The 14,737-nt window shown below is 38.8% G+C and overlaps 1 protein-coding gene and 1 long non-coding RNA gene across 2 annotated transcripts; one reads left to right on the forward strand and one right to left on the reverse strand.

The window, feature by feature from the left end:
- Positions 1 to 5,794: 5,794 nt before the first annotated feature.
- Positions 5,795 to 8,635, forward strand: LOC132177693 (scopoletin glucosyltransferase-like). The gene is made up of 2 exons (XM_059590122.1): positions 5,795 to 7,999; positions 8,203 to 8,635. Exons 1-2 carry the CDS (start codon positions 6,779 to 6,781, stop codon positions 8,452 to 8,454), a joined length of 1,473 nt encoding a protein of 490 aa, XP_059446105.1. The 5' UTR covers positions 5,795 to 6,778; the 3' UTR covers positions 8,455 to 8,635.
- Positions 8,636 to 10,568: 1,933 nt separating this feature from the next.
- On the reverse strand, positions 10,569 to 11,424 carry LOC132177694 (uncharacterized). The gene is made up of 2 exons (XR_009439791.1): positions 11,120 to 11,424; positions 10,569 to 10,792 (listed from the first exon to the last, which is right to left on the reverse strand). It is a non-coding gene; the product is annotated as an uncharacterized LOC132177694 (long non-coding RNA).
- Between the last annotated feature and the right edge of the window lie 3,313 nt (positions 11,425 to 14,737).

The following is a 14,737-nucleotide window of genomic DNA, read 5'->3' on the forward strand; positions in this document are numbered from 1 at the left end:
TATTTTAACTACTCAAAATTTACTTCTTTCCTTTTTTTAAAATTTACTTCTTTCCTTTTTTTATTTTTTATTTTTTAAAAAAATTTAGTTATTAATTTTTCAATATAAACTCGAACATATTATTTATTCAACCACCTACTTTCTTTAAATATTAGTTTTTAACACCATTTTTATTGTTTTTAGCCGCAGCTTTCTTTCTTTTTGTTTTTTTTTGTTCTTCTTCTTCTATCTTCTTGTTAAATATATTGTGAATATATTGGAGAACGGAAGAATGAGAGAGAGCGAAAGCATAACAATGGACTACATTGTTCTCTTCTATATATTATGACATGTTCACATAACTCTCTATTTATAGAGAGAAGAAGTATTGGGCAAGAAATCCTAAATTAAACCCTAAAATATATAAGTAACCATAATAAAGTAAATAATATCAAATATTCTAACATTCTCTTCAAACTCAAGGTACAAGCTTGAGAGTAGGAAAAAGAAAGGAAAATAATGATTTTTTTTTTTGTTCGCCGAAAAAGTAGCCAGGGTGGTGGCTAAAGAGTGGCGCCCAGAGGTGGAGGATGGCGGCAGCTGGTGCTGATGGCTGAAGGTGGTTGCTGGGCCTAAAATATTGAGACTTGAATCCATTGGGATGGATTGGACCCAATACTTTGGGCTTGAAACTTGAATTGGAGCCTTATAGGATAGGCTGAAATAGTCTGGTTTGATTGGGTCAAAATAGGCCAAAACCCATGGACCATTGCATATGGTATGACCCGAAAAGATATGAACCAAGTCCAACTCATTGAACCAGGTTGACTAATTTGGACCGGTTGTAGGAATTGACCTGATTGGACCGGTTTAGAACCCGATGACCCAGTTAGAACCGGTTTTGGATCGATTTGGAGATGCCTTGGATAGATCAGGAATTGACCCGATTGGACCGGTTTTGGATCGGATTGGAGATGCCTTGTATGGATCCGAAATTGACCCGGTTGGACCGGTTTAGAACTCGATGACCCAGTTAGAAACCGGTTTTGGGCCTGGTTGAAGGACCCGATTTGAACCCGATGACTTGGGTAGAAACCGGTTTTGGACCTGGTTGGAGCCCCAATGACATGGCTAAGGTTGACATAGATCTAGGGCTGACGTGGCTGCCGGAAAGAGAATCAACGTCTAGCGCGTCTGGTACATGCCCCTTCACTGGTGGCCACGCCAGCCCACGCATAGGAGCTTCGACTGGCGCGTGGTGGTGCGTCGAAGCTCTGATGGTGGATTTTCGGATGGCTCCAGGACGGCCGGTGGTAGATCTGTCAAATGGTCTGAAGACCAGGCTGATCCACCGGACGTGGCAGCGTGTGGCGGAGATAGAAATTCCGACAGCTTCTCTAGGTGGCGCGTGTGGGCGCGTGCAAGGCTGGAAGAGGCTCAAAATGCACAAATTCACCGATCTAGGGCTAAGACATCACTTTTGGTGGTTGATTTGCCGAGAGAAGTCACAGTGGTGGCACGTGGAGAAACTACCGGTGGTGCTTGGAGGCACCGATGGCAGCGGATCTTCAATAGATATGTGGATCTGTGCCTCTCAAGCATGAATCTGAGATAAATTTTTCTAGTTGAGGCTGCGTTGAAGGCGTGGAAGAGATTTTGAGTGAAAAACCGCTTGGCAGCGCGCGGATGACCAGAAAAGGGAGGTCATAGGAGGAAGCGCCAGAAAACGTCAAAGACGTTTATTGGAGGCCACAAGAAAGTGGCTTTGATACCATGTTAAATATATTGTGAATATATTGGAGAGCGGAAAGATGAAAGAGAGAAGAGAGAGAACGGAAGCATAACAATGGACTACATTGTATTATTCTCTTTTATATTATGACATATTTACATAGCTCTCTATTTATAGAGAGAAAAAAAGTAATGGACAAGAAACCCTAGACTAAACCCACTACAAGCAATATGGTCTTTAGCGACCAAACAAATAGGGGTGACCAAAAAGTTACCGCTATTAAGGGGTCATTAGCGGCGACTTTTGAGTCGCCGCTAATAGTGGACGCTTAAAACAAAAAAAAAAAATTATTTAGCAGCAGCAACAATAGCGGCGACTTAAAGGGGTTGCCGCCATTAAACATCAATAGCGGCGACCCCTGTTGCCGCTAATAATACCCCAAACAACGGTGACCCTAAAGTCACCGCTGATGAGTGGCCAATAGCGGCGACTTTAGGGTCGCCGCTATTGACATGAGAAAAAATAATAAAAAAATTAAAAAGCTCATTAGCGGCGACCATAAAGTCGCCACTAATAAGTGTCAACAGTGGCGACTTTAGGGTCGCCGCTATTGACATGAGAAAAAATAATAAAAAAATTAAGAAGCTCATTAGCGGCGACCATAAGGCCGCCGCTAATGAGTGTCAACAGCGGCGACACTAAATAATGATCATCATCAGCGGCGACACACAGCCCATTTCAACCTTTTTTTGCGGCAACAAAAAAGAGTCATTAGCGGTGACCCCAAAATGTCGCCGCTATTAATCATCAATGACGGATTAATACCAGCAAGTGAATAGCGGCCAAGGGTCGCCGCTATTGATAAATAGCGGCGACTTTGGGTCGCTGCTAATGAGCAAATTTCTTGTAGTGACCCTAAAATATGTAAGGAAACATAATAAAATAAATAATATCAAATATTCTAACACTTCTATCTCTGAAACCAGACTCCAACAGATTTACCTTTTCTTCGCATAGTTTGTTGGGTTTTTGGATTTACGTGGTGAAGGGACTGATTGTGGATGATTTTGTTTGGGGTTTTGCTTTTGATTTTGAGAGCACCGAAGAAAAATGCCAGAAAGAACGGAAGACGAAAGACGGTAAATTAGATAAATGAAGGTTAGGACAACCTCTACCTAGAACTCTCAAGGAATAGAGACATAAATGGCATGAGCTTGAGCCCTAGTGTTGCTATAGAATGCGTATTGGTTGATCTCTTGAAGGATATGCCCAATCGTATTTGGCTGGGGATGGGAAAGTTTGGGTGTTGGCACCAAATCATTTAAGAGAATCATTTTGTTGAATGGGTGTTTTGTTTGTGGGACGAGGAGAAAATGAGGGGGGAGATGAGGACAACGACGCCATTGTAGTGTGGGTAGGGGAGTGGGAGAGCAAGTCTGTGTAGACGGAGCTCTCGATTTGGCAATGAACGGTGAGAAACAATCATGGTAGATGGCGTCGTCTTGTTGAGAAAGTGATGGAAAAGAAGGGAAGCAAAGGAGAGGGAAGGAGAAGGCGAGAGAGAAAAATTAAACAATAAAAAGTAATCCTTGAGAAATAATAAAATAATCATCTAGTGTGCTACAGTGAATAGCAAAATGGTACTATTTATTGTAGCAAAATGTTCTCTTTAACTATTCTAGAGCTAAAAAAGGCTCAAGATAACTAAATGTAACTATCATGAGCCCTTTAGCTAATCTGTTGGAATTGCTCTAATACGACTAGGTCTTCATTTTCCAATTAGGGTTTGTTTTCATTTTTCTTGTTAAATTAGAAGTGTCTAGCCCATATAATGACATCTACTCTTTGTTATTTCAAATTCAGTTTGAACTATCAATTAAATTTAAGTCTTTCAGATTTATTTCTCTGTTTGCTTATTTTGGGCAATTAGGTTATTTTTCTTCCATATTTGTTATTTTCTTTCTTCTTGAATTTTCTTTTCAATTTTTAATTATTAGTTTCTGCTGCTATTATAAGTTGTCAGAACAATCTTAATTTTGTCCGAAGAGACCAACATAGACAATATCCACAAGCGATTCCATAAAAAAAAAAAAAAAACTACATCTACTCAATGGATTTGGCATGCTGCTTTCACAACAAAAGAAGGCTGTAGTTCCTACTAAATGTGTATTTTTATTTTTCTTGGGCATTTTATCATGTGTAAAAGTAGACAAAGGGATTATAATTAAAGTTTTGCTGTAGATTGTAGTAAATGGTTTTCTGCAAGTTGACACTGAGAGATCAGTTTTGACAACAAATTGCTTGTGGTTAAGACAATGCGTCGTCCAAGACCATTTTTGAGTCTCAAGGCACCCTCTGAGCCTTGAGCCTTGAGCCTTGAAAATTAGTATATTGCAAAAGATTAATTTTTGGCATATGGATGCATGGTTAAAAAACAATATGACGAGAGGGAAGTAGACAAGGAGATTGAGTTTGGTTACTCTCTCTATCTTCTGTGCTTATTATTTTATTTAATTAAACTTTTCCCAATCTAAGCTCCCTTTACTATGAATCTAGAGAAAACTGCTTCTGATTAATTATGCATATAAAATGTTTGATAAAATGCCGTAGAAACCAACACATTCCCAATGCAACCCTTTCATTACATCCAATTTTTTATTTCACCACCCCAAAAAGAAAAATTTATTTGATTGATTCTTAGCCTACATTGATTAGCAAGCAATACAGTAGGGCAGCCGTCGTGCTATAACTTCTTTCCCATCCATTGCCTACAGTCCATAATTAATTTTTCAGTTTTATTATTATTATTATTTTTTATGTCCACACAAGAGAAGGAGGAGAGAGGATTTGAACTTGTTGTGGCCACCGCTTCATGAGGCGTGATGCACAGCCGATTGAGCTACCCATTAAAGACAGTTTCATTAATTTTCTGTCATGTTTTCAAACATGTCACATTTTTATTGGATACAACTTTCTAAATATTAAAATTACTTTTTACTCTCCCTAATACAATCTCAAATAGATTCTTATTCTCCAAAAGAAAAAAATAACAAATCGTCACTGAATTATTTGTGTTGGAATATCTTGAGTAAAAGGTCATGAAAATGGGTAGAATCATACATAATTTAGACACAGAAAGAGTGAGATATCAATAAACAACGACAAAAAGACAATTGACAATTGACAATTGACATCCACCTTCTTTTGGTTCTTCTGGAACCACATCTACATCATCAGTATCATGGCTCCAGATATCAATAAACAACGACAAAAAGACAATTGACATCCACCTTCCTTTGGTGCTTCTGGAACCGCATCTACATCATCAATATCATGGCTCCACTAATATATGTTTTGGCGTATATGTCACTACATAGGATATCATGGTGACCATGAAAGAAGGCCTCAAATAAAACCCTCGATTCATACTTCATTTTCCCAGTTACAGTTTTGTCCAAATTGTTTTTTTCTCCTTTCCATGATGTTCTTGGAAGGACGAGTATTGGGCAGTGAGCTGATAATATTTGAGAAGACATGAATTTAATATGAAACTAAAGAGTTGTAGTTGTAGGGTTTGACCTATTTAATTAAATGATTTTTTTTTTTGTTTGAACAGTATTTAATTAAATGAATTAAGTTGAAGTTAACCTATATGGTTTTCTAGTTGTAGGATTTTATCCATTTAATTAAATAAATTAAGTTAAAGTTGACCTATATACTCCTTATACGGATCGATATACCCACAACTCGATACGAAGTGAACCTAATTATCTGCAACACTAGAATTAAGTATTTTTGATATGATTCGCAAACCCAATACAAACTCAATATAAAATTAGTAATTTATGATTAAGTTATATAGTCTTACTTATTATTGGACTTATGATTAATTATTTTTAAATGATAATTTTAAAAGTCACATCATTTTTAACATAATATGGGCTTTTAGCATTACTTTATATTCTAACATGGTGAATAATTCTGGAAGCTTGAGTTTGAAAACAAAAACAAGGATTTTTTTTTTTTTTTTGAATTGAGGTAAATGGAAAACAGGGGAAAAGCAAAAACACAGGAAAATCGAATTGCTTTGGTGGCCGGGGAAGGTCCTCGGGACGCCTGATTTGAATGAACGAGCATAAGCTTTCGACGGCGCGTGAGGTGGAATATGACGGCTATCTCGGTGGATGACGATTTGGCTTGACGTGAATTGTGTAATGTACGTTTACCGGTAGATGGAAGGAAGAGGAGATCGAATGAGGTGGGATTAGCAGTGACTGAAGCCGTGGTGGATGAAATTGAAGAAGTAGCCATTAGCATACTAGTTGTTTGACAAAAGGGCTGAAAAGAAAGAAGGAAAAAAGAAGTACGCACGACAGTTAGTCTTTAGAGCTATGATACCATGAACATTATATTTTATGATTTTGGTTTTCCTCCTATCCCTTACTAATCTTCAGGGATCATATGTTTATACAGACTTTACAAAAGCTAAAGGTTACAAAAGTTAAACTAAGGTTTAAATGCTTTAATTACAGACGTTACAAGCTTTACAAACATAACACCACTCTTTAATGACTAAGACTTATGGTTATTCAATACAAACGTTACTTGAGCATTATCTTGTAATTAAGTTAAAAAAAAGGCTGTCGGATAAGGTTGCCTTCTTAATATGCTCAATGTGTCATATATTCCATGTGAGGTTCCATAATTCATTCACTGCCACTTGTTACCCATGCATTATTTCCGACAAGAAGATGCGTTGTGCCGCCAGGCTTTCAGTGTTTGTATGATAAATCTGTGGATCAGTCGATGAATATGATATGACATACAAATAGGTCACGAGGATTCTAGTTTCTAGAAGGAAATTTTTGGATTTCTCTAGAGTTCAATGCATGCTGCACGCTGCCCTCTCGTTAAATTTTCCTTCTAGAATCAAGAATCCTCGTGTCGTGGCCTATTTATACGTCACATTCATCTCAACAGATTTGTCATACAAACACTGAAAAATCTAGCCAAGCCTTGTCATCGTCGTCATCATCATCATCTTCTTCTTTTGGTTTTCCGGGTGTGATGGGTAACGAAAATCCTCAGCTTCACGTACTCTTCTTCCCTTTAATGGCCCATGGACACATGATACCAATGGTAGACATGGCCAAGCTATTCGCAGCGCGAGGTGTGAAGGCAACCATAGTCACCACCCCTCTCAACGCGCCTTTCATCTCCAAAACGATTGAAAGAATCAAAACTCGAGGCGGCGGCGGTGGCGCCAAGGTTGATATCCAAATGATCAAGTTCCCGGTTGAGAAGGCCGGCCTGCCAGAAGGATGCGAGAACTTCGAATTGCTGCCTTCCCGTGGAATGTTGAGCAGTTTCCTCAAAGCCCTTGCAGTGCTTCAAGAACCATTCGAGCAGCTACTCCATGACATTGACTACCATGCTGATTGCCTCGTTGCTGACATGTTCTATCCATGGGCAACCGATGCTGCCGCTAAATTTGGTATCCCAAGGCTTGTTTTCAATGGAACCAGTTTTTTCTCCCCGACTGCGGTGGAGAGTATGATGCAATATGAACCTCACAAGAAGGTTTTATCTGACTCCGAACCTTTTCTCATTCCTAATTTCCCTGGAGAGATAAAGTTGACGAGTATGCAAGTACCGAGCTTCATTCGGGAAGAGGTTGAAACTGACATGACCAATGTGTTGAAAAAAGCTGCAGAAGCAGGCATGAGGAGCTATGGGATTGTTGTAAACAGCTTCTATGAGCTGGAGCCGGCTTATGCAGATCATTACAGAAACGTTTTGGGAAAGAAGGCATGGCATATAGGGCCGGTTTCAGTGTGCAACAAGGAAGCTCAAGATAAAGCTCAGAGGGGGAAACAATCCTCTGTTGATGAACATGAATGCCTGAAGTGGCTTAATGCAAAGAAACCCAATTCAGTTGTTTATGTATGTTTTGGAAGTTTGGCTTACTTCAATGATTCTCAGCTGATGGAGATTGCAATGGGTCTTGAGGCTTCTGGGCAGCAATTCATTTGGGTTGTGAGGAAAGAAAAGAATGGTGGAGGAAAAGAAGAGTGGCTGCCTCAAGGATTTGAGAAGAGAATGGAAGGTAAGGGTCTAATTATAAGAGGTTGGGCGCCCCAAGTTTTGATTCTTGATCATGAAGCAGTTGGAGGATTTGTGACTCACTGCGGCTGGAATTCAACGTTGGAAGGAGTCACTGCAGGGGTTCCCATGATCACATGGCCTGTGTTCGCTGAGCAGTTTTTTAATGAGAAGTTGGTGACTCAGGTACCATCGTTAAATTATCACTTATCCCAAAAGCTTAAATTCTCACGTATAATATTTAATTGAATGTAGGTTGAATGACAGTGACAGACGTTCAAACTCAGGATCTATCTCTTCTGATACCATGCATGTTAAATCACCACTTATTATATAAGCTAAATTTATAGAAAGAGATGAATTTAGTCATTTAATTTATATTGTAACAGGTACTGAAAATTGGAGTTGAAGTTGGGGTTGAGCGATGGGTTGATGGAGATGATGAAGTGGGGGAAGAAAATATAAAGAAGGAAGCAGTAGAGAAGGCAATGAAGCGAATTATGGTGGGTGAAGAAGCAGAGGAAATGAGAAGCCGAGCCAAGGCACTCGGAGAGATGGCAAGGAGGGCTGTGGAAGAAGACGGATCATCTTACTCTGATTTGAATTCTTTGATTGGAGAATTAAAGTCACGTTGCCCTTGAGATGCAAGCAAATTAACGATGATATGCCTTCTATTTTAATTATCCTTTACAAGAGTTTATCCTTGTTGGTGTTTGACTGTTTGTTAGTTGTGTTTGCTTGTTATTCAATCCTCATTTGGTAGATATTGTCCTAAGATATTGGGATTAATATTCCATTTTAATTTCTGAGCTATTTGGCTAATTAAGCTGTCTTTTTTTTTTTTTTTTTTTTTTTTGGAGCAAATGAAAGTACATCTCATTGGAGACAAAATTCATAATAATTTTTCTGCTCAAATTTTTAGTAATTTAGATAATAAATGTGAAAGAATATTTATGGGGTCACCTGCTTGAACAAGTCTTAGCCGCCCACTTGCTGGGGAAAGTGTGATCCAAGTCCTGTGGATTGGTAGGTTTTTATTCCTATCTGTCAGTACAATCAAGTAGGGTATGTAGTTTTTTTTTTTTTTTTGGAACCAAGTAGGGTATGTAGTTGGAATGTGGGCATGGAGTGCAGGAGTGCCCATGGTCACATGGCCGGCGTTTGCTGAGCAGTTTTACAATGAGAAGTTGGTAACTCGGGTGCTTAAAATTAGGATCAGTGTTGGTGGCCGACGATGGGTTTTTGTGGGAGGGGAAAACATTGAAAAGGATGGCATAGAGAAGGCAGCGAGTCGGATAATGATTGGGGAAGAAGCAGAGGAAATGAGAAGCAGAGCAAAGATGCTTGGAGAGCTGGCAAATAGGGCAGTTAAAGAAGGTAGATCGTCTTACTTGGATTTGAATGCTGTAATTGAAGATCTCATGGCGAATGGTTCTTGATACTAGGAAGAAAAAACAAATGTAACAGGAAGGTCTTAACTTTTATGTTCTCTCTTTGATCTGCTGGTTGGACCATTTCTTGGAGAGACTTAGATGGGGCCATGTCATCACAAGGGCTAGGACCAAGGCTGGGCTCACACATGGTTGTGTGGGCTGTTTCATTGAGAATAGGACGTGAGCTGTCCCTGTCCAGAACGGAACCCATATCTTCACACGAGCCAAGGTTGGGGCTGGGCTCACAATTGTTTGTGTGGGCTGGTTCATTTAGAATAGGATGTGGGCTATTCATGTCCAGAACAGAATCCACATCTTCACAAGAGCCACGGATAGGGTTGAGCTGGGTTGGTACACACAAGATGGGATGTGAGCTGTCCATGTCTGGTGAGCTAGTATTTGTGGAATGAATGTCACTAGCTGGCGGTCTGATATACGGTGAAGTCATCCAATCACTAAACATGCAAATCCCCCTTGAATCGGAGCATCATCGTGGAGACAAGCAGGCTCGGTAAAGGGGAGGACACTCTCATCAAAGACAACGTGGCGTGAGACATAAATTCTACCATTAGGAGGATAGAGACACTTGTAGCCTTTGTGTTTGGTGCTATTGCCAAGAAACACACACAGCAACGATTTGGGAGAAAGTTTGTCATGCCGATAATTACCAAGGTATGGGAAGCATTTACAACCAAACACCCAAAATGTGGAGTAATTTGGGTGTTTACCAAAGAGTCGAAAGAAAGGTGAATCCATGCCAAGATGAGATGAGAGCGTTCCTAAGAGGTAGCTCAATCGGCTGAAATCACGCATAATAAAGCGAAGGTTACTAGTTCGAATTTTCCTCCCCTTTTTTGTGCAGACATGTCAAAAAAAGAAAAAGAAAAGATGAGATGAGAGCACTCTATTAATGAGAAATGTGGCCGTAGAGAAGCATTATACCCAAAAACATGATGGCAAGTGTGCGTGAAACATCATAGTAAGCCCATGTTAGTGATATGTCAATGCTTGCGCTCGGCATTTAAGGGTGTCAACCTGGTTTCGGTTCCCGTTATTGGCTAAAACCAGGAATCGGAACCGGAACCGGAGTACTCGGTTATTGATTTTGGTAAACCGGAACCGGGTAACTGGTTCCCGGTTAACCATTATACAATAACCGATTGGTTTCCTGGTTATTTAGACCGGGTAACCAATTTTTAAAAATAATTGGATTTTGGGGCCTAAAATAAGCCCTTTTTTTTTTTTTTTTACATGGTTGGCCCATTTTTTTTTAAAAAAACTTTCAGCTTTCCGATCTTATTTGTGAATTATTGCATTTGAAACTTCATAATATCAAATTAAAAATCAAATTTACAGTAAATTGAGATACATTTATGTACTTAGAAATCAGATGAACTATAGTACTACCCAAAGTTCCACTCAGCACAAACATAAGGACCGATCCTGAGATGAACATAAAGCCTAAAGGCCAGCTTGCTTCACCAGGTTGATAAATTTAACCAGATAATAAAGGCCAGCTTGCCATAGTTCCCCTCAAAGTAATACACTAATACCACAATAAGATCAAACCCAGATCTGGAAACACAGTTTTTAACTATTTTGTGCAACTATAAATTAAGATTTCAAAAAACGACAGCTTTTCCGTTAGCGAAAATAACAAACCAAAACGACAACAATCTAGAAAGCATCCAGAACCCTCCACGAGAACCTGAACTCAACTGATTTACTGCGAATCAGAGTCCAAAAACGTCCCCGCTTCGGTGTTTCCACACAATAAATCAAAGCGTAAATCAAAAGGAAACTACCAGTATTGAACTGTAACAACACTAATCGGAACTCTAGACAGAAAATGATTGAACACGACAGATCTGACCTTGGATTGGTGAAATCGGGGCTTGGAATTAAACGGATCTTGGACTTGGAATCGGCGATTTCCGCTTCTTCGAAGCAGTCTCTCGGTCAACGAACAAGAGAAATGGGGATGAAGGGGGGAGAGAGAGAGAAAGAGAGAGAGGCGGAAGAGTGAAGACAAGAGAACTGATGGTGGATACCAAGGTATTTTTTGAGAGGCGGCGATTTTTCCGTATTTTTTTTGACACCCCGACTGGCAGTACCATACTGTTCGGGAGTTTTTGGGCAAGCAAACTGATGGTGGATACTAAGGTCGACTAAGTAACATGCAAGACCCCCATCACTAAATTCGCCACCTTCGCCACTTTGAAAAACACGAATTTTAGTACGAGTGAAATTTAAAACCGCTTAACCGTAACTACTAACTACTATAACTGTTAACTGCTACCTCATTAACTGCTAACCGTCTAAGTGGTTGTGGTTAGCGGTTAGTAAGTTTTTAGAAACCATTAACTGCTAACCGCTTTTTTTAAATATATATTTTTTATATAATATACAACAAATAAGTTGTTGTAGTATAGTGGTAGTCGTTCCCATCTTTCATGTGTCGAACCCGGGTTTGACCCCACCCCAACAGTGGTTTTTTGTTTAGGTTTTATCTTTTTAGTTTTTATTATAAATAATATTAGAAGTGCAAAACGACGTCGTTTTTCATTTTTATAGATTCATCTCTTAGTTGAGATTTTCTAACCCTAAACCTCTCTTTCTAGCAGCTCAGCCTCTCACTCCTCGCACTTTCACACCTCTCACTCTCACTCACACCGTCTCTCGTCGCTCTCTCAACTCGTTGTCTCTCGTCAATCTCTCAACTTGCTGTCTCTCGTCGCCAAGCAAGGTAAGTTTAGTAACTTGATTTTGATTTTGGTATGCTTACATCATTTACACAAGAGAAATGCTTGACTTCATTAAAAAGTCAATCTTTTGGCCATTTTAATCCAAGGTGGTATGGCCAATTTTTCGAAAATCTATTAATTTATTGTTTAAAATCTATTAATTTTAAAATTGGTTATGCCACCTAAGATTAAAATTGCCAAAATATGAATTTTTTTAATGAAGCCAAGCATTACTCTTTACACAAGAATATGAGGTTAAATGTTTATTTTTTGATTTCTTTATCTTCTTCTCAGGTGGTTGGACAGTACATTGACTAGTCCATTACCTTCTTATCTCGGCAGTTTGCCAAGCTTACATGAACTGTATGTAGCAATATCTCACTGTTTGGAATTTATTTCAATATTTCAAGCACTAGGTTTTTTATTTTGGGATTTCTTCAATTTCTTGGATTTCTGTTTTAATCTGCACATGATTAGCATGTAGGGGTACATTATGATTGTTTATGAATATTATAGGGTTACATTTCATCACATTTGTGCCCAAATTTCACCCCAATCAGATTTGAGGGTTTGATAGATTTTACATATCATGATTATTTTTTATTTTTTGTATTTAAATCCAAGTTTCATATGAATTGTGTGGTGATTATTTCTTTTTATTTGGATTTTAGTTTCTCTGATAGATTAATCTGATAGATTTGATTTTAGATTTTGGAATCACATAGAGATAAAAAATCTACGGATCCGTTTTCTTAGTCCCTGCAACACAGATGCACAACAGGTGTTTCTTTGTTGGATTTCTTTTTCTTGATCTGTTTCTTTGTTGTTTACATGTTGCTTGGATTATGACTTAATATTATGTTTGAGTGATTAACTGCATGAATCTTTGTTTTGATAGGGGCTTTGTTAGCAGATCAGTGAGCATTGGATTAGCAGAGACCTATAAGGGACTGAAGAAAATTACAGTTAATTATTATGGCTAAGGGATATATGTTTGAGTGTTCATAAAATTAAGATTGCTAGTAGATTATTTACAAGGTTTTTGGAAATTTTATTTGTACGTTGAAATGCATTCATAGTAAACTAATGTAAATTTGTGAAGTATTTTAGATTTTTTTTTTTTTAATTATTAATTACTATTGGGCTCCTTTGGGCTAATTTGATGCTAAAATGGCCTTGAAAAGACAAAAAGATGGAAAAAAAATGTTTAAAGTGAGCCCAAAATAATTCTCAAAACCGGTCCAAAATTGGCCCAAAATCGGCAAAAAAAAAAAAAGCCCAATAAAAAGGCAAAAAAAAAAAACGGTTAGTAGAAAAGCGGTTAGCCGGATGCGGTTAACCACCTCTCCGGTTAGCGGAGGCGGTTAGTAAAATTTACTAACTGCCAAAGTGGTTGCGGTTAGCGGTTTTAGCCACTAACCACTAATCACAACCGCTATTTCACCCCTAAATTTTAGCATCAAATTGGCAAGTGACAAATTTCTGAAAATGAACAAAGCACTCAAATAAATCATATTTGTGGGGCAAAGGATAGAACCATGTAAATCGCGTATAATCGTCAATAAACACAGAATAAAACCGAAATTGCTCTTTTGATCTAAGGGGAGGAGCAGGACTCCACAAATCACAGTACACTTTATAAAATGGTGACTTTATTGAAGCATCAACCGATAGAAAGGGTAGTCTGTTGGATTTTCCCATTTGACAACTAGTACAAATCTTTGATGTTTTATTTTTTGAATCAATGGAAACAAGGTTCTTATGCCGCAAATGATCAACAATTCGCTATTGGGGATGTCCAAGTCGCTGATGCCAACCTTCGCCGTCTATTCTCCTTAATCGCTGTGAGAAGAAAGCTGCAGAGCTTCCATTGAGAGCATACAGACCACCTCGTCTACTGCCTGTAGCTACTATGCAGTTGGTTGTCATGTCCTTAGTCACAAAGCCATGCCCGTCAAATTCAAATTGAAAGGGATAATCAGGGGTAAGCTTACTAACAAATAACAAATCTTTCTTAATATCTGGGACAAGTAAGACATCGTTTAATTTAAGAGAGGAAAAACTAGAACCTAGGGTGGCTTGCCCAATATGGGTAATAGGTAGACTTTCTCCATTTCCAACCATGACTCCATATGTGCCATGATAAGGGATGAGAGAATGTAAATTACTTGGATCACCTGTTATGTGGTCTGTAGCCCCGGTGTCAAGAAACTATGTTGAGTCTTGATTATCTTCAATAGTCATAGCTGCGAGTGCTCGAGGAATATCATTTGAGGTGAAGGCATGATTGAAGCGGTTGAAGCAGGTTAAAGCGGTGTGGTTCCGCTTTTTGCAAATCTGACAAGTGAGTTGCTCTTCTTTATTGTTGCCTTGGGAAGAAGCAGGGGACACACCCTTGTTAGCATGTGTAGGACTAAAATTCTGGCGCTTTGACCCAAAGAATTGACCTTGGGTAAAACCTTTTCCATTAGAGTTAAAGCTAGTAGGACTATTCTTTTTCATACCTTTATAATTGTGGTTGTTGGCACGTTAGCCCACAAAAGCCATTTGATTGGTGGAAGTGTTGGCATGGTCCAACTTGAAACGTTCAGTGTGTGCTTCCAAAAGAACAAGAACTTCTGCATAAGGAGGAATGGGTGGCCTGAGCATGGTGTTAGTGAACATCTCATATCCCTTGCCAAGATCACTAATCAACCCGAATGTCTTCTTATGATCTGGGATTGGTTTTCCAATTGCAGCAAGATCAT

Source organism: Corylus avellana, chromosome ca4 (genome assembly GCF_901000735.1).
Source record: "Corylus avellana chromosome ca4, CavTom2PMs-1.0".
Classification (NCBI taxonomy): Eukaryota; Viridiplantae; Streptophyta; class Magnoliopsida; order Fagales; family Betulaceae; genus Corylus; species Corylus avellana.